This window comes from Lissotriton helveticus, chromosome 2_1 (assembly GCF_964261635.1).
Source record: "Lissotriton helveticus chromosome 2_1, aLisHel1.1, whole genome shotgun sequence".
In the NCBI taxonomy this organism is placed as follows: Eukaryota; Metazoa; Chordata; class Amphibia; order Caudata; family Salamandridae; genus Lissotriton; species Lissotriton helveticus.
The window spans coordinates 1,200,962,029-1,200,988,779 of record NC_136059.1 but is presented as its reverse complement, the minus strand read 5'-3'; the positions used below and the strand labels follow the sequence as shown (position 1 = coordinate 1,200,988,779).

General features: G+C 41.2%; 1 protein-coding gene across 7 annotated transcripts in view; it reads right to left on the bottom strand.

Moving 5' to 3' along the window:
- PPP3CA (protein phosphatase 3 catalytic subunit alpha) overlaps nt 1-26,751 on the bottom strand; it is a 665,570-nt gene that overhangs the window by 294,804 nt on the left and 344,015 nt on the right. For all 7 annotated transcript variants that reach the window (XM_078676076.1, XM_078676079.1, XM_078676081.1 and 4 more), the window contains exon 4: nt 2,884-2,995. In XM_078676076.1, coding sequence (XP_078532202.1) covers nt 2,884-2,995 — 112 coding nt within the window. The remainder of the gene's footprint in view (nt 1-2,883; nt 2,996-26,751) is intronic.

The following is a 26,751-nucleotide window of genomic DNA, read 5'->3' as shown; positions in this document are numbered from 1 at the left end:
TACCAGATTATTATAACATTTAACCCATTTCGTCCTCGCGTCGGCCATTGACAGACGCAAACACTACCTTCTGGGTGCTGCGCACGACCAACGGCCGACGCAGCCCTACCCACTGTGTAGAACGCCCACAGCAGAATGTCCGCCGCAGTAAACAGGTTAAAATGTATAGATATAAACAAAACGTTATTCACCACTCATACATGTTTCGTTCTGGTTTCTCCCCCCTCTTTTGCTTTTCACGTTGTGTAATTTGGTGAATGTGGGATAAGACATTGTCATGACGTTTTCTAAATGGATATATATATATATATATATATATATATATAGATATTTCACTAGAATATATATATATATATATATATATTTTCTCTAGTGAAATATCAGGGGTGTTTTGGCTAATTGATTCTACTATACCCCAGCCCTGTGGTTATTTTGGGTAAACTCTTTTAGGTTTTATGTGACTGATCAGTATCAAGGTGCAAGTTTCTCTCGACCAAGGTGACGAATTCAGCATTGGTAGGAAAAGGGTGGAAATTAAAGTGGTGGCGCGCATTTGACCTCCCTAGCGCGCACACCACTGAGGTGCTTTGAGATTACGTGTGCTTCCCTTCCTGATAGGATAATACGTATGAGATACATGTGTGATGTATGGAAGTCACAGTGAAGCCCTGACTTTACACTTAAATTGAGTCCACAGAGAATGTCATGTCATTGATATAAACACGATCAACTTAATAATGGGCACAAGAGTAGAGTATCAATGCAAACAATCTCCACATTTCTGTTACCCTGATATAGGAGCTAGAAACCCAATTGATTTGCTCACATCTTTAAGAACTTAGCATATGAACATGAATTGTGAGATGGAGATGACAAGAGAAGAGTGGTGACTTCTGACAATTGTTTTTGTGATTTTATACACCTTTAGAGTCCTGAAACCTGCTATGAAGGGACTTATGAAGGTGCAGTATGACTAATAGTCTCGAATTGGTGAGGCTATCCACAAAGATATTATGTATTTACACGTTTATGCAGTGTTGGTGAGGGGCACTGGTGGTTTGAAAACATTGGTAACTAGTATGATGACTTGTGTTTTCTATATCCTTACAGCATCATGTGGACCGGACTAGAAGCTGGTATCACAGACAATCCCCATACCAGTAAAAGTATGGTATCCATTTATTATTTTTTGCACAAGTAGAGCAGAGTGAAAGAGAATGGTCCTGAAGAATGCGAAGAACCTTTTGGTCTATAGAGGCAGAAACATGTTGACCAGATTCCAATAGGGAAATATCCATAACCCTATTTGCACTTAGCTTATTTACCTTTCCACTGGGGGTATTAATAAAGATTAATCTCACCCACCAGGAGATAGTTTTAAACTCACACTTATTTACGTTTTGTTTTGCACTCTGCCCCTCACTCATAGCCCTAGACTAGATGACACAAAAGCACCTTGCGCCCCTCTCCTACGGGGGGTTTGTAGCCCGCACTGGGTACCTTGCGGTCCCAGTGTGAAGAGGGGACCCAATGATGAAGCATGTCACTCTAGGGTGAGTGAGGGTTCTCGTCTTAACACATGAGTTGTTCTTCCCTTACCTCCATTTTTGGTTGCGTTTTTCGCAATATACCATGTGGTTACCTTTTGTGAGATCGGAAATTAAAGCACACCTCCAGTAATTGCAGACCTTGCCACTACATAAAGGTCGGGCCATATTTGAATGGATTAAGATGGTTCTAAATGGAAATTAGCATGGACTGGCTAAAGCTAAGACAATGATGGGGCACTTCTTACTGTGTTTGACCAACACTACATTGTAGTGTCAAGTCAACAGCACGAAATGTGCAAAACAAAACCCCAAAACAAAATCGAATTTTTAAGTCTGTCTACTGTTTACGCAATTTAAAGGTCGGGCCATATTTGAATGGATTAAGATGGTTCTAAATGGAAATTAGCATGGACTGGCTAAAGCTAAGACAATGATGGGGCACTTCTTACTGTGTTTGACCAACACTACATTGTAGTGTCAAGTCAACAGCACGAAATGTGCAAAACAAAACCCCAAAACAAAATCGAATTTTTAAGTCTGTCTACTGTTTACGCAATTAATGCTTTTGCCAAAACCAAATTCAGTTTTTTCACAGGTCGCATCTAAACTTGAAGCCCAAAAACACATTGACGTTTTGTGAGAGGAAAGATATTAAAAAAGTTTAATACTGTGGAGAAAAGTAAATCATCTATTCCCATTTGTGCTACTATTCATAGACAGGACGACCATCTAAATGAAAGCACTGTTCTTCTTCTAGCGGGAATGGTCCAACCCCTCTATGGTTATTGAGGGTACGTGGAAATCAATCTGCTGACTGAAGAGTGATTCGTAAATGAATACCTCATCCAGTAGTGCATGTTTTCTCCATCTGTAGCGATAACCTCAAAACACGACCACGATCCTTAAACGTCAAGGTATTCAGTTTCCTTCATTCACACCTTTCCAAATGGTTTCGAAACCCAAGCATGCAAATTACCCTCAAGAAATATTAGGTTGCCAATGCCAAGTCTAGAGCACTTGGCAAAGCCTAAAACTTTCTAATATTCATGTTCTTCAGGTCCTCACTCTTCCCATTTCTAACAGACTCGCATCCAAGATAGAGAATTCATCAACAACAAATGAAAGAGATCAACATATGGCATTCCCTAAAGCCCTACTTTCAAATACCACTCACGAAAGCAGGCATAGGACCCCGTTGCTCGAGCATAAACCATAATCCCTCTACATTCATATGCATGAGCATTAAATGCGTCACAGTTTGCTTTAAAAGTTTTGATGCAATCTCATATACCCAGAAAAGCTATACAAATAAATGCAAAATGAAAATACTTACATTCTTGCTTGAATGTGAAATACTCCGTTAAATGTCTACATTCATGATTCCCACGAAGTAAAAACAATGTTTTTGGATAAAGGATTTTCAAGGCCCACAAATACAGCACACACTGCAAAATAAAAGTACAATTAGAGATGGATATCTTGTGCCGTCAGCTTTTGCAAACATCATTGCAAAGAGAGAAGTAAAAATCCAGGATTATCGTGTTGGAATAATACATTTTGAGAGATTCTAAAACAAGCTGTCTCAAAGCTGTTCAAAAGGTATTCTCCTTAAAGAATTTTTGTACAATATCGTGGGATGATCGACACATAGTTACTTTTGTTAGTCAACCGAGAAGCTCTGCACATGCTAATTTTATTCAACTAAATAAACGCCCTTTTTACAACAGCAGATTTTAAGGAAATACAGAAATGCAGTGCATTTTTGGAAAATACAATAACATGACAATAATGCCTTGGGGCCAGATGTACGACTTTTTTGCGACTCGCTATTTTGGAATTGCGAGTCGCTATTAGTCAGGGGCGTTCCCTTCCTAATAGCGAGCGCAACCCCATGTACAAATGTTTTGAAACCGCAATAGCAGTCACAAAACACTCGCAAATTACCACCCTCTGCAAGAGGGTAGTAATGGGTCGCAAAAGGGAAGGGGTCTCCTTCCCCTTTGCAAAAGGAGAGGAAAATATTTTTTTTCCAGGGATCACTGCCTGCCCTTAAAAAATGAAACAAAAACGTTCCATTTAAAAAAAAAAATTAAATGCATCCTGTTTTCATTTAAGGACAACGGGCTGCATTTAAAAAAAAAAAAGCTGCTTTATTAAAAAGAAGTCCCAGACATGCTGGTCTGCTGAGCCCAGCAGGCCACCATCCCGGGAAGGTCTGGCATTCCCAATGGGCTCGCAATTTGCGAAAGGCTCATTAATATTAATGAGGCTCGCAATTCGTGACCCCACTGGGAATCTCAAAACAGTGTAATAACACTGTTGTACATTTCATTTAGCCCCTCGCATTTTGCAACTCGCAATGAGTCGCAAATTGCGAGGCGCTAAATGAAAGGGTTGTACATCTGGCCCTATATGATTTGGACTATCAGAGACATGCAGTTTTAACTAGGCCATAACTAATTAGTACACTGTCCCTGTCGACAGAAAATCATGACTTTTACCACTACGCTTAAGGCCAGATGTTACCATATTTCTCTTTCCTTTTGCCAAAAAAGTGGAGGTACTGACCACCGTGGCCGCTGCATTCTTTAACCTCCATACTAGAGGGTTTCAGCTCATACATTGCTTCATCTGTGCTAACCACTCCCAATAGGCCGGAACAGAAATGAAAGCAAAACGGTCATGTGGTGTGAGCCTTGATTGTTTCTCGTCCATTTAAACATTTATCAAACTGTAGGTTACCAAAGTTATTCCACCATTTCAATGTAATTCAATTCAGCGTTATTTTCTATGGGAGACAGCTATTTGGGGGAAGTTGTATTCAGGTTCATCAAACGACACCTAAAGTCAGAGTGGAATGCTGTTACTACATACGTACAGATAAATGCTATTTAAGTATTTGTAGTATGTGCTTTATTACTTTAGTTTTATTCACTTATCTTATTATGGTAGAATCTTATTAAGTATTGTGTGTTTCCCTTTAAGCACACTAGTTGTACTCATTTGAATGGCCTGGGATGGATGGTAAAATAGAGAAATTCGTTAGGGAGTGTGTCAGTTGTGAGACTTCTGACAAATCTAAGAAGACTTTTAATCCACCATTGGGGGAAGTAACTTCTCCTAATCTTCCTTGGGAGGATTTAGCAATGGACGTTATGGGTCCTATTTCTTGGTTTGATCAAACAGTAACATTTATTGTTGTTGTGGTAGATTTGTTTTCAAGGTGGTTTGAATTAAAAGTGGTTGATAAAGTCAATGCTGTTTGTGTTATTACATTTTTAGAAACATTTTTTGTTCAAGAAGGCTATCCTGCATCTATTCTTACAGACAATGGCACACAATTTAAGTCTAAAGATATGCAGTCGTTCTTTGTCTCCAAAGGTATTAAACATAAACAGTCCCCGTTGTATCATCCTTCTTGCAATGGAGTTGTGGAGAGACTTAACCGGATTATTAAAAGCACTTTACAGTTGTGCGTTAAATCTAAACTTGAATGGAACAGTGAGTTGTTGAAAATGCTATGGACTTATCGTGTGACACCTCATCCATCTTTAGGTATGAGTCCATTTTCTCTTATGAGATGTAGAAAACCACTTTCTAAAACTAATCCTAGTTGGATGAAGAAGAATGAAATGTGTTTCTATGATGTTGATGAAGTAAAATCTAATTTGCTGTGTCCCAAACTAAAAATATTTGTAGTATCTTGGAATTGGAAATAAATAAGTATCCAATTGAATTAGGAAGAAGTTTATTCCATATAAAAGAGCACGTCCTTGTAGATCAGCTGTCTGCATGAACTGATCCCTAGTGTAACATATGAACACACTAGAACATAGAACTTAGCCATTCAAATGAGTACAACTAGTGTGCTTAAAGGGAAACACACAATACTTAATAAGATTCTACCATAACAAGATAAATGAATAAAACTAAAGTAATAAAGCACATACTACAGTATTCACACTTTTTAAGTTTGAAAAAAAAATAACCAAGCATCTAACAGTGAACTTGCAGATTCAGATTTTAATCTGTGAACTCTTCAAGAATAAATGGATGCTTTTTTTGCATGTTTGTGGGTCAGAATCATCCACTCTGGGACCACCTCAAACTCTCTCTTAGGGTTAGGAGCTGCCCCACTACATCATGTACTCCCTCTACTATTTCGCTCATGAATTAAGCTTCAGTGCCTGGCATCCAGTAATGGCCACAGCAACAAAACGTTTCAGGTGCTGCCCGTCAATCAGACTGCTTGGATACTTGAGTCCTCCAAGGAACCACAAAATCCTGCACTGGAAAAGGGAAAAATACTCCTCCTTCCAATGGAATGTATTTGTTTATATGCATTAGTCTCACAGGATTCAAGGCTCTGGATCCAAATTTGCTAGTAAACAAACAAAATATACAGAAGTCCATGGATAATCAACTCTTTGCGACTCACCCCACACCTTTTTTAAATGCAAAAAATCAGAACTGAACCAAACAAAGACTAAAACTAAAAGAGGTAAAGGCACACAATCTCCGATTTCTTTAGAGATGGAATGACGATAGCAGAATTATCTTTGATGCACAGCAAAGTTATGTGGTACATGGTAGAAATCATTTATGCCTCTGTGACACTTAGGGCTTTCTAGATAATACGGCCTTCAGTAGTCCAGCAGTTGTGATTAGACTAGCTCATGTATCAAAGGGCAGTATGACCATAGATCGACACCTTAATTTAAGGCTTTTTGGTACCATGTAGCCTCTTTAAGGCATGCATTATGTAGATATATATATATATATTCACTGAAAAAAACATAGGTTTCACACACGTTATAGTTAGAAATTAGCATTTAAAAAACCTTGCAAATTCATTGAAAAATCATAGGTTTCACACACGTTATAGTTAGGAATTAGCATTTAAAAAACCATGCAAATTCATTGAAAAAACCCTAGTTTTCACATGTTATAGTTAGCTGAACATTTCTCTCATACAAAACCTTTGAAATTCCTCCGTTATAGTTAGCTCAGCTAACTATAACTTGCGCGCCCGCAATGCACTGCTGATGACGTCACATAGAACATCACTCATGACATGGTCAGTGACATCACTCATGACATCACTGATGACATCTCAAATGACATCACTGATGAAATCACTGATGACATCATCCACTGAATGTGAGTCTTTCAAAAAAAATATGTTTTTATATATGTATATCTAAAGGTCGATGGAAGAATAAATGGGTAAATAAGTGTCTAAATGGATGTTTTCTTTGTACATTTCATTCTATAACTGACTTATTAAGTGTATCTTAGTGAATACATGTATTAGCTAGTAATGTTTAAATATGTAAATATCTGTATCAGTGTCTCACTTTGTGTATAAGTGGCTGCATGGGTTGGTGAGTAGCTACACGAGTGTCTATATGGGTTATTAATTGTTTTTTTTGAGTATCAGAATGAGTGTCTGTATGGTTTGGTGGCGGGTATTACTTAGGGCACAGATGCATGAATGACTGACTCACTGTTTGTATGTGTTTTGAAGACAGCATGTGTGCAGGACTGAACGGGTGGATGAATGTGTGTATGGGTGTGCTAGTGAGTGAATGACTGCCTCCATAGTGTCTTTATGACTAAGTACATATGTTTTAAACATGTGTGAGTATCGATGTATATAAGTAAGGATATATGACAGTGACAAATTAAAAAAGTTCCTGTATAAATAAGTATGTGTTTCTATCACTGATTGTTTAAGAGAGTAAGTGTGTGTACGTTTCTGTAAAAGTAAGTGTAGTGGTGTGTGTATAGCTGTATATGCAAACAAATGAATGTTTGATAGTTTATTTGCATATGTGAGTATGTGTGTGAGTAACTGAATGAGTGTCGGTGTGTAACAGTATTTATAAGTATATGAGTACATATGATAAGTGAGTACATGTATAAGTGACTATATAGAACTGTTGATGAATGAGTGTATGGGTATGTAGATGGCGGAATTACTAAAAAGGTTGTTGGTAAGTGGTATTGGTATCTCCATTTTTTTTTTCTTTCAATTTCTATTTCTGAAGGTGTGCATCAAAGGTTATATTACGCCAAAAAGAGGTCTGCCATTCTTTCACAAGGATGATATCATCAGTGATGTCATGAGTGATGTCACTGACCATGACATGAGTGATGTTATATGTGATGTCATCAGCAGTGTATTGGGCGCGCAAGTTATAGTTAGCTAAGCTAACTATAACGGAGGAATTTCAAAGGTTTTGTATGAGAGAAATGTTCAGCTAACTATAACTTGTGAAAACTAGGGTTTTTTCAATGAATTTGCATATTTTTTTAAATGCTAATTCCTAACTATAACGTGTGTGAAACCTATGGTTTTTTCAATGAATTTGCAAGGTTTTTTAAATGATAAGTTCTAAATGTATTAATTATGTCTTTCTGTTTACACAAATTTCTTATATTTTTAATATAAATATTAATATGTATTTAATTTTTTTAGATTATATTTAATTTTCTTATTATAAAATAATAACAAAACTAAATTGCAAAGTAATTTTGGGATTAATTATTGCTTGACTTCGGTTGCAAGTATAACACAACTCCAGCAATGCTCTGGGGCCCTGTGCTCACAAAGCTGTATCAATCCTTATACCTGCTTCAAACATGTGCAAGGTTTTGATGCAGCATAAGCTCAAAAGTGACTGAATGAAATGTTATACATTTCACTCAGTCACTTTTAGGAGGCGTTGTTGCACCCCCTTCTGCACAGGAAAGCATCTTCTGGCGCAGGACTTTACAATGTAATGCACCCTCCAAATGCATCACATTGTTAGTAGCACACACCATGGCACATCTTTTGCACCACCGCTGTGTCACAAAAATGACGCAACAGCTGTGTAAAAGAGGCACAAGGGGATTGTAAATCCACCCCTAACACATACAAATTCACCCAGGCAGTTTCACCAGCAGCGCAAATTGAAGCATAGACTTCTAACATATTTATGTACATATGTTACATTCAAGTGCTTCGCACATACTACAGTATACTATAGGTAAACACCTTATAGATTTATGCTGTAGCACTTCCTTATAGCTCTGCACTTTGATATTCTCAATACACTAGTAATATATTTATTCATTCATTTATTTATGAACTACACATTCATTCTGACAAACTTTTACACACTAACATAGAATTATAGTTCTTTCTTTGAGCAGTGAAGGTAGTTCTAAAAAGAACAGTTTTTTTAGGTCTCGCGACCTATCAATGCGCGCAAGCGCATTGAGGGTGCGAGAATTCAAGTGCTCAAAAAACTCGTGAAACCAAGGGTTTCGTTCGTGCGGTTTTCTTTAAGTTCACGTGAATCACGTGAGCAAACAAGCACGCGCATCAGCCTCCCTCGCTCCTAATTGCATTTTTTCACCGCCGCACAGCACATCAAAGGGCTTCTCCCAGCGTGTGCTGTGCAGTTTCTTCTCCCCTAATTATTCATGGCTGGCCGGCCGGCCGTACTTTCAGTTTCCCGGCCGCTCTTGTTTTATCTCTCCCCCACTGCCTGGATCCATCATGGAGTTTACAGCGCTTTATTCAACATAATTATTCATTAGGTTGCCAGCAAAGTTTCATTGTCCCGACGCGTTTCAACTCGGCTATTGATTCTTTTTCACTGGAAAATACAAACCGAAAATTCCGAAAATGACATGTTTTTTTTAAAGCACTTAATTCCTGGAGCCTGAGTGTCATTTCATCTTCGCATGCGCAGAGAATTGTAATCGACAGTTTGTTTTAGTGCAGTGTATGAAATTCTTCCTTGAACACATTGCAAAATGTAATTTGTAATTTTTTAAAACAGCCAATTCAGTGCGCACAATAAAATGTTCTATTCGCCAAAATGCAGGCAACCCATAGTTCGATATTAACATTGCATCTCTTTCACCTTCTGTCAGGGCGGCTTCAGTGCGGCAGGCACGGTGCTTCCAGGCTTAAATCGAACATCTATGTTTTCCCTTAAAGAACAAGCATTGGCATAGCCAATAGGTCTCGCTTTTCACTTATAAGGTCCCAAAGGCGAGACCTATTGGCTATGCCAATGCTTGTTTGTTTTGTATTTTTTTTGTGTTTACTCAACAAATTCCAACCGGAACACAAGAATGAAAAAAAGAACAACTAATGTCGAGGACAGCAATGATCCAGTATCCTGTGTTTTATCAGGTCGATAGACTGTTCCCCATAACACAAAAGTTTATCGCAATAAATGCAAAGAAATTTAACTTTAGCAAAGTCAGAATCAATATGTGGGTGTGGACTGCTTGCTGAAAATACTGCTGCAGATGATGTGCTTGGTGTAGCAGCAGGTGGGTTCTCGTGCAACCTCCGTCTTCCAGCTCGAACAAAGTTCTTGGGGTACAAGTTCTTCACGTGTCGCACCATATTTGCTGTGCCAAAGGAGTATTTTTTACATGGATCACCTCTTGAAAGAGTTGTTTGGCAAATTTTACAGGTTACTTTTGCAGCATTAACCTTTTTTTGACCTTCTGGAAAAGTGAAAAACTTCCAAATTAGAGCTTCTTTCCTCTTCTTTGGAGCTTCTTCAGGAATGAAATCTCCCTCTGACGAACTGCTGGAAGATGACTCCATTGCTCTTATTATGGTGAACTTCCTTCTATTTGAGAAGATTCTCACAACAAATGCTTCTTCTTAGAAAGTCAAAGTCGAAAAATTATAATGGGACGGAACTTTCAACAGTCGCAATAGGAAAAGTTACGAACCAATCAAATCTCTACTTTTTAGGTCACATGGCTTTGCGTACGCTTATGATGCGCTTGCGCAGCTCTTTCAATACGAGTACGCATGATCTACCGCGATGTGTGTAATTCTTTTTAAAAGTAATATAGGATTATTAAAAGTATTTTTTAAAAATCATAGTTATCCGAAATGGCTGCCCTTAGTATATACATTAAATACATACATGTTTTAAACCAAGTAGAAACATTGCCCCCTTTCGCGTACAGAACGCCATACATGACGTTTCACCGAAGCTTTAATGCGACGCGGAACGTCAAAGCATATTCGTACCGTATGCGCGGGTACACACGGAGTATGATAAGCAGTACAAACTATGGTGCGATCACCCTCTCAGTCACAAATCAGAGCTCAGGACGCGCTAAGGAAAATTATTAGAAGTGCTGACTCATTGCAGATCAGATTCTGGGCCTGCCTCTGCGCACATTATAACACCGCCCCCATCTCTCTCTGTTGTTAATTGTTGGTGCACACACTCATACTTGCACATGCGCGGTGCACGCCCGCCCACACTACCCACATGCCACCACCAAGCATGCTTGTGTCAGACTCCGAGAAAACTCTGTAAGTTTTGCCGCTCAGGCACAGAGATGCAAGGTCCCAAATCTCACCAGACAACAACCTAGAGCTCAATTGCACGAGTCTCTAAATTGTTACCTTGGGGGAAGGGGAATATTGGATAAAATAACAAAAGAGAAGAGAAGAGACTGTCTTGGCTGGTTCCTTTCGTCTAGTCCGACCTGCAGACTGCTAAAGTATTCTGAACCTGAAGGGAAAGAAAATAATTAATGCCTGTTTTCTCCCTACTCTATCTTTTCCTATTCTTATTCTCTTAATTTACACCTACCATTAACTTCCAAGAACTAGCCTCTCTCCTTCTTTTATTCGCATAAGCACTGGTTGATGGCTATTCGAGTTCCACTTCGTTTTTGGGATTCTTTCTTGTGGACTCTACGTAGCCTGTTTATTTCTAGTATACTCTCTTCTTAGTCTGACAACTCCTGTGTTTTCAAAATTACACACACAAGGTTAATTATGTATCCTTATTAAAAACTATTAACTAATTACTGTGTCTGCAAAGCTCTTAACTTACTTACTTGACTAAACTGACTGGTGATGTAGTCTTCTGTATTCCATATTAATGTTTAACTAACTGGCTAGCTGACTGGTGTCGTAGTCTTCTGTATTCCTTAGTACTAATATTAACTTCTTCTCTATTTTATTTTAGAGTAATTCCATTTCTTTGTATATACATTCATTTGAACACTCAGCAAGAATTACAAATTATCTTTTCTCCAGGTAAGTATTAGTTCATATTTTTCTCTCATCAATATCGTCTTAAAACGACTATAGCATTGTTCTCTGTTTGCCACTTAGCTGTCTTTCTTGTTTCTCTTCTCTTGACAGAAGTTCCGCTCGTCGACTTCAAGTCTCGAAGTTCGCCTCAGAATGAAGCCTCTTCACTTCAAAACTCCTCGAAACCTTTACGCTACTCCTCGAAATAGCGCTAGTAATCACGGTTAATTGCCTCCTCAGAAACCGCTACTATCTTTAAGACTAACGCTTCTATAACTATTTATTTTCACTCGAAAATCTCCACGGGTAAAACACTTCTGCTCACGCTGGAATTCTCAGTGAAGTGCGCAGCTTCAATCTAGAGCGCGCCTCACCTGGGCTTCAGCGGTGGCAAGGTCTAACAACTAGACTGTCAAACCAAACCCGAATTTGGCGGCCATCTTGGAATGCCGATTTCATGTCAGCTCAGACCAAGAAGCCTTTACTGGTCTTAATCTTCTGTCCAAAGACCTCTTGTGCGTGATTATTGCTACTTGGGGTCTTAGGGTCCTGACAGTACCCTCCAACAAGGTAGATTCCCTCCGTCTTGGCTTGGTAGGAAATCATTGATGAAATGACTTAATCAATCTTGGAGCATGAACATCTTTGTCCCGTTCCCAAGATCGTTCCTCTGGGCCATATCCTTTCCAATGCACCAGATAATACAACTGTCTTTTAGACCATTTTGCGTCTAGAATTTCCTTGACTTCGAACTCTGTTCCTGTTTCTAAATGAAGAGGTTTAGGAGGCAGTTTCTTTCGCAGATTAGCCGGGGCCTTCTTCAATAAAGAAACGTGGAAGACTGGGTGGATCTTTAATTTGGGTGGCAATGTAATTCGATAAGTTACTTGATTTATCTTTTCTTCCACTGGATAAGGGCCGATAAATCTGGGTTGGAATTTCCGGTTTCCCTTTAGTCTCAGATTTTTAGTACTTAACTAAAACTTAACTGCAATGCCAGAAACCGGTCCCCGGAAGCTTGTTTCCTTTCCAGTAAAGAATTGGCTTGGTAGTTTGGTCTGCCCTGTTCCCATGATGCACTGGGCCAGGGACAGACTAATTTGCATGTAGCCAGGTTCTGAACTGGGATGGTGCAGTGAGCTAAAAAACGGTGATGGATCAAGCCCTGATCTTTTGACTGGGTAGGAGTGTTCTGCTTAATTCAGATGCTCTGTCCTTCACCACCGCCTTTTCTGAATCGTTTTGCCCCCTATAGGAGTGGAAGGGTATGCTCAGACATGAGTCCCTTGCTCACTGCACCATCAGGATTCAAGCAAGCCGGGCCGAAGACGGCTGCAATGCCAGAAACCGGTCCCCGGAAGCTTGTTTCCTTTCCAGTAAAGAATTGGCTTGGTAGTTTGGTCTGCCCTGTTCCCATGATGCACTGGGCCAGGGACAGACTAATTTGCATGTAGCCAGGTTCTGAACTGGGATGGTGCAGTGAGCTAAAAAACGGTGATGGATCAAGCCCTGATCTTTTGACTGGGTAGGAGTGTTCTGCTTAATTCAGATGCTCTGTCCTTCACCACCCCCTTTTCTGAATCGTAACTCCTTGGTGGGTATATATAAGGTTTCCTGAAAATAAGGTAGTTGACGAATGATTCTTCTGCCTTCTTCCCTCACCCAGTTCTGCATGGCCTCTGAATCCATCACTTCAGAGATGCTTGTTTCGAGATTGACTGAAGTAGTGACACCAACTATCTTAGCACTTGGAATGATAGATTGATTTTCCAAGGGAGTTTTCTGATTCTCTGTATTTATTCTAGATAAAGCATCCGCTTTTCCGTTTTGTGTCCCTGGTCGATAGGTGATTACAAAGTCGTAATCAGCAAAATACAATGACCATCTCAACTGTCTCGGGGAAAGTGTCCTGGTCGTTTTCAAGAATTTTAGATTACGATGGTCTGTAAATACCGTTACCTGATGCTGTGCCCCCATGAGGTAGTGTCGCCACTCCTTAAAGGCATCTTTTATTGCCAATAGCTCCTTCTCGGTGATGGTATAATTTATTTCAGCAGGGGTCAGTTTCCTCGATCTGTAGGCGACTGGATGTAGTTGCCCAGTCACCTTGTTCCGTTGGGATAGAACTCCTCCTACTGCTTGGTCTGAGGCATCGGTCTCCACATAGAAGGGTTCGGAGGGATCAGCATGTTGAAGAATCGGGGCCGAGGTGAAATCTTGCTTCAAGGCATCGAAGGCTTCTTCGGCTTCTTTTGACCACTCAAACTGAATTCCTTTCTTCAGCAGTTTGGTGAGCGGTAAGATCTTTCGTGAGGATTCGCTGATGAACCGTCGATAGAAATTCACGAACCCAAGGAAGCTTTTAACCTCCTTGACGCTCGCAGGGGACTTCCAATTGATTACTGCTTCAATTTTCCATTTATCCATAAGTATTCCAATAGGGGAAATGACGAAACCCATAAATTCTACTTTTGACACATTGAATGCACATTTTTCTAGTTTTACAAATAATCTGTTGTCCTTTAATTTTTGTAGAACCCCTTTGACTTGATCTTGATGCTTTTCCTTATCTGAGGAATAAATAAGAATATCATCTATGTACACTATCGCACATTGATCTATGTACTCCTTCAGGACGTCATTTATGAAATGTTGGTAGGCAGCCGGGGTGTTGCACAGGCCGTAAGGCATGACTTGGTATGCGAACAACCTAAATCTCGTCCTAAAGGCTGTCTTCCATTCATCGCCTTCTCGCATTCTAACCAGGTGGTAAGCTCCTCTCAGACCGAGTTTGGTGAATGTTTGGGCTCCTTTAACTTGTTCCAATAAGACCGAAATAAGGGGCAGCGGATACCGATTCTTCTTCGTGATTTTGTTTATGGCTCGGTAGTCAATGCAGGTTCGCAAGTCCCCTTCCTTCTTAGGCACAGAAAATAAGGGCGACGATACAGGGGATTGTGAGGGCCGAATGAATCCATTGGCTAAGTACTTGTCCAAGTACTCCTTCAGGTGTGGTGTTTTTTTCCCCGTTAAAGCATACACTCGACTGCAGGGTAGATTTGAACCGGGTTCTATCTCAATTTTGCAGTCGTAGATTCGGTGGGGAGGAAGTTGTTCTGCTTCCACTTCATTAAACATGTCTTCAAAATCCTTGTATTCTTCAGGGATCTCTTGAACGTCGATGACACATATTGATTCTCCGGTTAGACACAAAGAATAAGCTGGATTTGACTCTTGGTTTTTTTTGTGATCCTCAAAACAATTTTCTAAGCAGTAATTGGAATCCATTCTTATTGTTCTAGTACTCCAGTTAATCGTTGGATTATGTTCAGTGAGCCAGGGAAGGCCAAGTATTAGTTCAAATTGAGGAGCATCAATCAAATTGAATTGAATCATTTCCTCATGTCCATCGTTTGAAATAAGATGAATTACTTCTGTGTGACTCACAATAGGACCAGATGATAAATTTGTCCAATCAACGGCTCTAACAGGTTCACTTGTAGATTATTTTTAATCGCTTGTATTCCCACCTTATTTGCAGATTTCAAATCGCAAAAGTTTCCCGTGGCCCCCGAGTCTATCATTACTGAGACTTCTGTCAATGTTATGTCTCTGAATTTAACCTCCATTGACAAGATTAAATGAGGTGCTGCAGACTGCATAATGTTGGCCACTCTATGTTCTTTGGGAGTTTCTTTTTAAATCGCACCCACCTGTTCAACTCCTCCAACAGGTGGTGCTACTAGTTTTCCTTCGACTTGAAGGTTGTCTTCGGTTTCTTCGGACAATTCCTGACAAAGTGGCCTCCAGATCCACAATACATGCACAGATTACTAGTTCTTCTTTTCTCCTTTTCTTCCTTCGACAAGGGACCAAGTTGGTTCCAATCTGCATAGGCTCCGTGCCCGATTGCCCTTCGTAACTTCGGCTACTCTCCGACCTAACTCTGTCAAACCTGGGAACCACTGGTCTAAAATCTTTTCTTTTCTCTCCTTTCCTTTCTCCTTGTCGAAAATCTATCTCCAGCACTAAGTCTACTAACGCTGAAATCTCTGTAGGTCTATTTGGTATCCCGGCCAACACATCTTTTAGCTCATCCTTCAAACCGCGATAGAAAACTGTAGCTCTCTTACTCTCCGGCCAGTCCGTTTCCACCACGAGTTTATTAAACTGGGCCAGATAGGACACTAAGTCCAGATTCCCTTGTTTTAAATCAAGTAATTCGTTGTCAATAGCTTGGGATATTCTTCTCCTGTCGATGATTCGAAGAAACTCCTGTTTAAACTCTTCATAATTCCGCAATATAGGATCATTTCTGGTAATTAAGGGCAATGACCATGATGCTGCATCCCCGCTTAGATATGACAACACGAAGGCGACTCTGGACTGAGCATCAGGGAAAATCGAAGGGCGGCACATGAAATGTAGTGAACATTGTGTAATAAATATTTTCGCCTTTTGTGGGTCTCCACTAAATCGTTCTTGGGCAGCTAAAGGAATAACTGGGGACAATGAATGGATTACCTGCGTGGTTATCCTATTGGAGCTCTCTGATAAAGGATCTTGTGCATCTTGTCCTGAACTAAAAGGTTGTGTTAGCCTTTGTGCCAGTTCTGCGGTTTCCTTTCTAGAATTTACTATTTCTAACCTAAGGTTATGATTTTCCTCTCGGACTGCGCTCAACTCTTCTTGAATGGTATCTAGGACTGCTCCTAAGCCTTGTAGATCTATTCCCTCCGCAATCTCTGTTCGGGTGCTAAGTGCAACTTGGGCACTTCATTCTGTCAGACTCCGAGAAAACTCTAAGTTTTGCCGCACAGGAACAGAGATGCTAGGTCCCAAATCCCACCAGACAACAACCCAGAGCTCAATTGCACGAGTATCTAAATTGTTACCTTGGGGGAAGGGGGATATTGGATAAAATAACAAAAGAGAAGAGAAGAGACTGTCTTGGCTGGTTCCTTTCGTCTAGTCCGACCTGCAGACTGCTAAAGTATTCTGAACCTGAAGGGAAAGAAAATAATTAATGCCCGTTTTCTCCCTACTCTACTCTACCTTTTCCTATTCTTATTCTCTTAATTTACACCTACCATTAACTTCCAAGAACTAGCCTCTCTCCTGCTTTTATTCGCATAAGCACTGGTTGATGGCTATTCGAGTTCCACTTCGTTTTTGGGATTCTTTCTTGTGGACTCTACGTAGCCTGTTTATTTCTAGTATACTCTTCTTAGTCTGACAACTCCTGTGTTTTCAAAATTACACAAACAAGGTTAATTACGTATCCTTATTACAACTATTAACTAATTACTGTGTCTGCAATGCTCTTAACTTACCTAGTTGACTAAACTGACTGGTGATGTAGTCTTCTGTATTCCATATTAATGTTTAACTAACTGGCTAGCTGACTGGTGTCGTAGTCTTCTGTATTCCTTATTACTAATATTAACTTCTTCTCCATTTTATTTTAGAGTAACTCCATTTCTTTGTATATACATTCATTTGAACACTCAGCAAGAATTATGAATTATATTTTCTCAAGGTAAGTATTAGTTCATATTTTTCTCTCATCAATATCATCTTAAAACGACTATAACATTGTTCTCTGTTTGCCACTTAGCTCTGTCTTTCTTGTTTTTCTTCTCTTGACAGACGTTCCGCTCGTCGACTTCAAGTCTCGAAGTTCGCCTCAGAATGAAGCCTCTTCACTCCAAAACTCCTCGGAACCTTTACGCTACTCCTCGAAATAGCACTAGTAATCACGGGTAATTGCCTCCTCAGAAACCGCTACTATCTTTAATACTTAGGCGCTTCTATAACTATTTATTTTCACTTAAAAATCTCCACGGGTAAAACACTTCTGCTCACGCTGGAATTCTCAGTGAATTGCGCAGCTTCAAACTAGAGCGCGCCTCACCTGGGCTTCAGCGGTGGCAAGGTCTAACAACTAGACTGCCAAACCAAACGCGAAATCGGCGGCCATCTTGGAATGCAGATTTCGTGTCAGCTCAGACCAAGAAGCCTTTACTGGTCTTAATCTTCTGTCCAAAGACCTCTTGTGCGTGATTATTGCTACTTGGGGTCTTAGGGTCCTGACAGCTTGCTATCATTTAGCTTAGAAACCAATAAATAAGCCAATGTGATGTCCCCCATCATTCTTATAGACCGCAAAAACTCTACCAATGACGGCCCTGGGCTTGGTTTGGTCAGCCCCTGCGGTTCCCATATAATGCGGGCACTGACGTGAGCACGCTCTCTTTTGCCTGCCTCTGCTGCAATGACAGACAGACTGTCGAAAACACCCCAAACTCAGAAAAACCGCAACCTTTCAAGACACGACAAAAGAAACAAAGGTAAGAGAAGACGTCACATCAGCCTCCACTGTAAATTGTATATGCATAATACTATTTTTTTTATCCTTCATATGGCTTTCCTACCCCTCAATGGTTTTAAATTGTACTTACATAATTGAAATATTTCTTTATAAGTCACGAGGTCCTATACACCTCTAATCCTAAAAATTGGGCGTGCATAAATTTCTGTCTCGTATTTCTGTACTATGCCACGTGCTTAGGCCTCTATTATTATTAATTGTGCGTCCATGATAGTATTTTTTTTTCTGCGTCACGAGGCCGTCCCAGGCCTTTATTAACTTATTGATCTTCCTTTGTTTGCTGGAGCTGCAACAGTCTTAACTAAGGAAAATTAAGAACCCACATTAAAATTCACTTTTGATAATAGTTACGCAACTCAGTTTACGATGACTAATCAAAACGTCCTTTTGTTTCCTTCAGCAAACATCCTTCAAAAGCAACCACGGCCTATAGAGCAACAGCAATGGAATTCTCTGCAACTTATTGGAAATACTTTGACGTATAGAAGCAGAGTTCAAGTCGAGTGATGAACTCCGGTGGCCGCACTCTTTATACAAGGTAAGCACAGCAGCCTATATATATATATATATATATATATATATATATATATATATATATATATATATATATATATATACATATACAATGCCTTCATAGCAATGCATTAGAAATAAGTCGCCATAACGGGCGTCAGTACCGCCCAAAGTGCGTAGTGTACAGCAGCTTCTCTGTAAAATTTATAATTACCTCCGAGCAGTGACAACAGATAGGTTACAACAGTCTGACAAACAGATCATCAACCTTATTACGCCACTTTTGAGTCACTTTTAAAATGGGTAAAGTGATGCAAGGAGCTAGTAAATCTACGTCTGGTTCAACAAACAATCTCAACTCCAGACTCTGCGACACAGTTTTAATGTTGTTTTCTCTCTCTCTCACTCTCTGTGACATCATTTTTCTTTCTCTCAAACTTAGACACTGCTGTCTACTTGGACGTGTACAAGATCAGCCGACCTTAAGTTGTCAACTCCACTTCCTAATGTGTTTAGCTCAAAGTTTACACAACGGTAAGCACAGAGGCCTAGATCTACAAATCCTTCATAGGAATGCATTAGAAATAAGTCGCCATAACGGGCGTTCCTGTGGAGCTGGAAGTTGCGGAGTAAGGGGACCAAGGAAGCCGGCCGTGGATGTTCTTCAACTTGGATGTGCACACAACCTACCTGTAATCAGCGCGAACCCATTGTTTTGCCTCACTCCGCCATACCACCCACCCAGGCTGGACGTTACAGTGCCTGCTGGGATCTGTAGTTTATTCATCCGCAACAAACTGCTATGGGTGTGACAACTTCATTAGGGGAGGAGCAGCGAGCGCTGGACAGTATTTTACACAGGTGGGGATTGATGGGTGTGTTCTGCGTTGGGCGCTGAGGAAGGCTGTCAAAGCCGAAATGCATTCGCCACCGCTGCCAGAAGAAGAATAAATACGAGCTGGCTTCTCAGAAAACCCCTTCGGCCTCTGAGTCTCTCTTGTCGGGAGGGACTGTTTCCACGAGATTTTGCTGCGCCTGCCAGGGACGCATTACGGAAGGCCCCGCGACACCAAAGGTCAAAGGACAAATACTGGCATCAGACTGCTTGCAGCTGCAATACGTCGAGGTATCGACAGTTCCTTTGGACCGCCAGCAGCCACAGGAATTCCGGGGAGACTTAGGTATTTTACCGATTGGTGCAAAGTCCGCATTGACTGCCCCTGCCCCGCATGTGTTCCTGTGGAGCTGGAAGTTGCGGAGTAAGGGGACCAAGGAAGCCGGCCGTGGATGTTCTTCAACTTGGATGTGCACACAACCTACCTGTAATCAGCGCGAACCCATTGTTTTGCCTCACTCCGCCATACCACCCACCCAGGCTGGACGTTACAGTGCCTGCTGGGATCTGTAGTTTATTCATCCGCAACAAACTGCTATGGGTGTGACAACTTCATTAGGGGAGGAGCAGCGAGCGCTGGACAGTATTTTACACAGGTGGGGATTGATGGGTGTGTTCTGCGTTGGGCGCTGAGGAAGGCTGTCAAAGCCGAAATGCATTCGCCACCGCTGCCAGAAGAAGAATAAATACGAGCTGGCTTCTCAGAAAACCCCTTCGGCCTCTGAGTCTCTCTTGTCGGGAGGGACTGTTTCCACGAGATTTTGCTGCGTCTGCCAGGGACGCATTACGGAAGGCCCCGCGACACCAAAGGTCAAAGGACAAATACTGGCATCAGACTGCTTGCAGCTGCAATACGTCGAGGTATCGACAGTTCCTTTGGACCGCCAGCAGCCACAGGAATTCCGGGGAGACTTAGGTATTTTACCGATTGGTGCAAAGTCCGCATTGACTGCCCCTGCCCCGCATGTGTTCCTGTGGAGCTGGAAGTTGCGGAGTAAGGGGACCAAGGAAGCCGGCCGTGGATGTTCTTCAACTTGGATGTGCACACAACCTACCTGTAATCAGCGCGAACCCATTGTTTTGCCTCACTCCGCCATACCACCCACCCAGGCTGGACGTTACAGTGCCTGCTGGGATCTGTAGTTTATTCATCCGCAACAAACTGCTATGGGTGTGACAACTTCATTAGGGGAGGAGCAGCGAGCGCTGGACAGTATTTTACACAGGTGGGGATTGATGGGTGTGTTCTGCGTTGGGCGCTGAGGAAGGCTGTCAAAGCCGAAATGCATTCGCCACCGCTGCCAGAAGAAGAATAAATACGAGCTGGCTTCTCAGAAAACCCCTTCGGCCTCTGAGTCTCTCTTGTCGGGAGGGACTGTTTCCACGAGATTTTGCTGCGCCTGCCAGGGACGCATTACGGAAGGCCCCGCGACACCAAAGGTCAAAGGACAAATACTGGCATCAGACTGCTTGCAGCTGCAATACGTCGAGGTATCGACAGTTCCTTTGGACCGCCAGCAGCCACAGGAATTCCGGGGAGACTTAGGTATTTTACCGATTGGTGCAAAGTCCGCATTGACTGCCCCTGCCCCGCATGTGTTCCTGTGGAGCTGGAAGTTGCGGAGTAAGGGGACCAAGGAAGCCGGCCGTGGATGTTCTTCAACTTGGATGTGCACACAACCTACCTGTAATCAGCGCGAACCCATTGTTTTGCCTCACTCCGCCATACCACCCACCCAGGCTGGACGTTACAGTGCCTGCTGGGATCTGTAGTTTATTCATCCGCAACAAACTGCTATGGGTGTGACAACTTCATTAGGGGAGGAGCAGCGAGCGCTGGACAGTATTTTACACAGGTGGGGATTGATGGGTGTGTTCTGCGTTGGGCGCTGAGGAAGGCTGTCAAAGCCGAAATGCATTCGCCACCGCTGCCAGAAGAAGAATAAATACGAGCTGGCTTCTCAGAAAACCCCTTCGGCCTCTGAGTCTCTCTTGTCGGGAGGGACTGTTTCCACGATATATATATATATATATATACAATGCCTTCATAGCAGTGCATTAGAAATAAGTCGCCATAACGGGCGTCAGTACCGCAGTAGGCACTTCCATATAGACACCAATTGAACGTGGCACTATAACAAGTAAAATGTACCAGCTACACTGCACTCGTAAAACTGTAGTGTAGCTTTTATTTATGAAAGGAGAGAGGGCCATATTATCAAACCTTGGCAACAGAATTATCGCCACTTTATCGGCAGGAAAGTGGCGCTAATGGGTTTGATAATATACTCTATGGAATTCCAATCGAAGCATCACATAGGTGTGAAGGACATCTGACATGAGCTTCGATTGGAATTCCATAGAACATATTATCAAACCCATTATCGCCACTTTAGCGACACTTTCCTGCCGATAAAGTGGCAATAATTTTTGTCGCCAAAGGCTTGATATTATGGCCCAAAGTGCGTAGTGTACAGCAGCTTCTCTGTAAAATTTATAATTACCTCCGAGCAGTGACAACAGATAGGTTACAACAGTCTGACAAACAGATCATCAACCTTATTACGCCACTTTTGAGTCACTTTTAACATGGGTAAAGTGATGCAAGGAGCTAGTAAATCTACGTCTGGTTCAACAAACAATCTCAACTCCAGACTCTGCGACACAGTTTTAATGTTGTTTTCTCTCTCTCTCACTCTCTGTGACATCATTTTTCTTTCTCTCAAACTTAGACACTGCTGTCTACTTGGACGTGTACAAGATCAGCCGACCTTAAGTTGTCAACTCCACTTCCTAATGTGTTTAGCTCAAAGTTTACACAACGGTAAGCACAGAGGCCTAGATCTACAAATCCTTCATAGGAATGCATTAGAAATAAGTCGCCATAACGGGCGTCTGTAACGCAGTAGGCACTTCCATATAGACACCACTTGAACGCGGCACTACAACAAGTAAAATGTACCAGGTACACTGCACTCGTAAAACTGTAGTGTTAGCTTTATTTGTGAAACGAGAGAGGGCCATTTTATCAACCCTTGGCGACAAAATTATCACCACTTTATCGGCAGCAAACTGCCGCTAACGTGGCCATAATAGGTTTGATAATATGCTCTATGGAATTCCAATCGAAGCTCATGTTAGATATGAAAGACATCTGACATGAGCTTCGATTGGAATTCCATAGAGCATATTATCAAACCCATTATCACCACTTTAGCGACACTTTCCTGCCGATAAAGTGGCAATTTTTGTCGCCAAAGGCTTGATATTATGGCCCAGAGTGCGTAGTGTACAGCAGCTTCTCTGTAAAATGTATAATTACCTCCGAGCAGTGACAACAGATAGGTTACAACAGTCTGACAAATAGATCAACCTTATTAAGCCACTTTTGAGTCACTTTTAACATGGGTAAAGTGATGTAAGGAGCTAGTAAATCTACGTCTAGTTCAACAAAAAATCTCAACACCAGACTCTGCGACACAGTTTTAATGTTGTTTTCTCGCTCTCTCTCTGTGACATAATTTCTCTATCTCTCTTAAACTTAGACGCTGCTGTCTACTTGGACGTGTAGAAGATCAGCCCACCTGAAGTTGTCCATCCCAGTGGCTGCAGTGTTTGGCCGCAAGCTTTATACAACGGTGAAGCACAGAGGCCTAGATCTACAAATCCTTCATAGGAATGCATTAGAAATAAGTCGCCATAACGGGCGTTAGTAACACAATAGGCACTTCCATATAGACACCACTTGAACGCGGCACTATAACAGAACAGGAATATACGAGTCACACTGCACACGTAAAACTGTAGAGTTACCACAACTTGTAATGCTTCAGCTCATTTACTCACATCTACATAATTCTAAACTCTAATTTTCTTTTGCAGATTACCAATCGCACACCTTTTGGAATCCATTTCACAATTTCTTTATAACATTGTTTAACTTATTTTGCCAGTTCTAATATAGATATAATTTAGTTTCGTTTATATTTATTGTTTAATAAAAGTTAATTGAGTTTCTTTTATATTTATTGTTTAATAAAAGTTAATTAAAAAAAACTACATACTTCTTTTATTTTGTGGGGGAGGGGTAGGACGGTCCACAATAAAAATAATGTTGGAATACTATAGTAAGATATTCAAGACTAGGATTGAAAACTACTGAGTTCTAACTGATATAATAAATACAATGGTGAGAAACTACTAAAATGGCGGCGGACGGTGTACGTAATCAACGTTTGGCGCCTCTGCACTACCTTTCAAATAAATATATAAAAAATATGACTATTAATACTGTACAAAGTACAGCACCGAATGAATCACACGAACGGGAAAAAAAAGCAACAGATTTACTAACTGATATAAACAAAGGTTTGCTTGTTGAACTTGAAGAAAAAAACGTGAACTTCGAAACGACGCGGAGCATGCGGAGAGAATACAACTGCAGCTCCAAAAAAAAGGAAAGGTTTACATACAAAAGGCGATACATTATCGCCGCTTTTATCGAGAGGAAACTGCCGATAAAGCAGCGATAATATGCTTGATAATAGGCCCTTGTAACTTCCCATAGCAGCCCAGGTTCTGATCCTAACCTAGGCTGCTATGGTTATTCACAAGTACATATTATCAAGCCCATTATCTCCGCTTTATCTGCAGTTTCCTGCCAATAAATGCGACGATAATGTATCGCCTTTTGTTGACAATATGGGTAATTGCTCTTTTTTTTCACCAGTAAACTTAGATGCATATTATCAAGGACTGGTGTTAAAATTATCGCAGTTTTATTGGCAAGAAACTGCTGATAAAACGGCGATAATGAGCTTCATAATACGGCCTTCTTATTTCCCATAGAAGCCCATGTTAACATCAGAACATAGGCTTCTATGGGAATTTACAAGGACGTATTATCAAGCCCACCCTCCCAACATTAATAAAAAAAACTCCAGACAATGCACGTACCCAGAGCTGGAAGGTCATTTTACATATCACTTCCCCAGAAAGGTGGTGTTCCCCGCAACATGTACGGGGAGAGAGAGCGCTCAAAACATATATATTTTTTTAAAACACCCGAGGGTGCTGCTCCCCGAGACTGCGGAGAGTAGGACCGTAACCCCCCCCCCCCCCGCATACTTCAAAATAAAACCAGAGGAGTGCTGTTCCCCAGTGCTCGGGGCACCTTCCAAGCCCCCATTATGCAGAAAAATTGCCCCCGTAATTTACCCCCCCCCCGGACCTAATCAATAAAACGGACTTCTATTTTTTTTTACCACCTTTTCCACCGCTTACAAGTACTGCACGAGTACCCCGCCATTTTTTTTTTTTATATAAATTGAGCCTAAAGATCCATGTACCACCCCCTGACCAAGACTATAGGCTCAGAATGTTTCTACCCTGCCCCCTTTCCTTTTTTCTCAACTTTGTTTTACTGTTTTCTTGTGACTCTGCTCTTCCGACAAACAACATGGCTGCCAATACTTCCTGGTTTGGAGTATTGACAGCCAATCAGCATGCAGCTCCTGTTCGTAATTGTAGGTATTTACATACGCCTACGCCACGATTTTTCTTTAAAAAAAATAAAATAAAAAATAGAGCCTAAACATCCATATACGACCCCCTAAGCCTAGAGAGTCAGAATATCTCTACCCTACCCCCTTCCCTTATTTCTCAACTTTGTTTTACTGTTTTCTTGTGACACGGTTCTAGCGAGGCACAAGGTGGCCGCCAACACTTCCTGGTTTCGAGTGTTGACAGACAGTTCACAGCCAATCAGCATGCAGCTCGCGCTCGTAATTGAACAGATTTCAGTACGCGTACTGAACTCCGACTCTAGATATCGCTATGATTTTACATGCACTTTTATCAGAAACTACTGAACGGATTTACACCATTTAACAAAAAGCACAATCTGCGAACAGAACTCTACCGCTCTCCCAAATTTTGTGTAATTCCGTTCAGCCGTTCAGGCTGTAGCCCTGGCTAAAGGTCCCTATGGAAAATTGCATGGGGAAAACACATTTTGGGACCCCCCTTTTTTCTCAGCCCCCACTTGACGAATCACCCCCAAACTTTCAGGGAAGGAGCGCAACCGAGCAGGCCATTTTCTTGGAGAAATTCACGAAGATTCGTCCACTGGCGCCAAAGTTATTCCAAATAGAATGTTGTGGATTTCCTATGGAAACTAGGTCCTAACAATAACTACCTACTGGCGACCGCCAGTAGGATATAGATATATATATATATATATATATATCAAACAGAGTTACCCCCAATCGAAGAGCCACTTCAGGTAGGTTGATTTCTTCTATATTTATTCCACGAAGGCTGCACACCAGCGGAAAATAAAACCATCGAAATGTGAATGCCGTGTTGTTGCCAGACGCGTTTCAAGTCCTCTGACCCTTTCTCAATGGCAGCGGCATGACTGTGAACATCGGAACGGAAAAAGTGCAGCTTCCGAACTTTTTCCCACTGTATATCGTTTAAACCAGTACGAGGTGCACTGCCTCTGTGTAAATAGTGATGAGCATAAGGATGGCAGCAAAACATGTTACCATAGTTTGTAGAATTCAAATACAAATCCTCATTTTCAAATACTGTACAAGATTGTAATTTGGATAACATGTTTGAAACACTCACAACATCCCAATCATCTGAAACTGAACCTGGAGTTAATATATCGTCCACAGCAATTTTAAAAACATTTAGAATTTGTAAAGTTTCTGTAGGACCAAAAATGTCATGAGGGTTCTTATCTCAAATAATACAATCATGGACAGGAAATGCAGTAATGCTCATAAGCGAAAGTCTCTTTGGACTGTATGTGAAGAAGAATGGAGTTTAAGTACTTTAGCTACCAGTTCTGGAGAAGAACGTTCTGGGATTAAGTGTCCGTTCTACAGCACGAAAAGCACTGAACAAATCCAATCCAGATGTAATGGAAAAACAATGAAAGATCACCCCAAATGTAGGACCATGGAGGAATCAAATGCGTCTGTTTTAACCAAAAGAACAAAAGCACAGTGCATGTATACCATGCAAGGAGGTATGTGAAGAATCTGTAGAAAAATCATGAATGTTGTCAAAATAACCAGAGGCAGACTGTGCAAAAACAGGGACATCATTAGGCAAAGGAGAACAGGTTGGTACCTCAAAAGGCATTTGATAATATATAATTTCACTGCCAGAAGCAGCAGTGGCATTACTAACAGGCATAAGTGCAAGTTCAGCATCCGAAGAATTCAGTCAGGTAGTACCTATATTAGAATACTTAATGCATGTAAATGGATCTCCTGCAAGGTAAGGAGCGGAGATAAGAAACTACCCA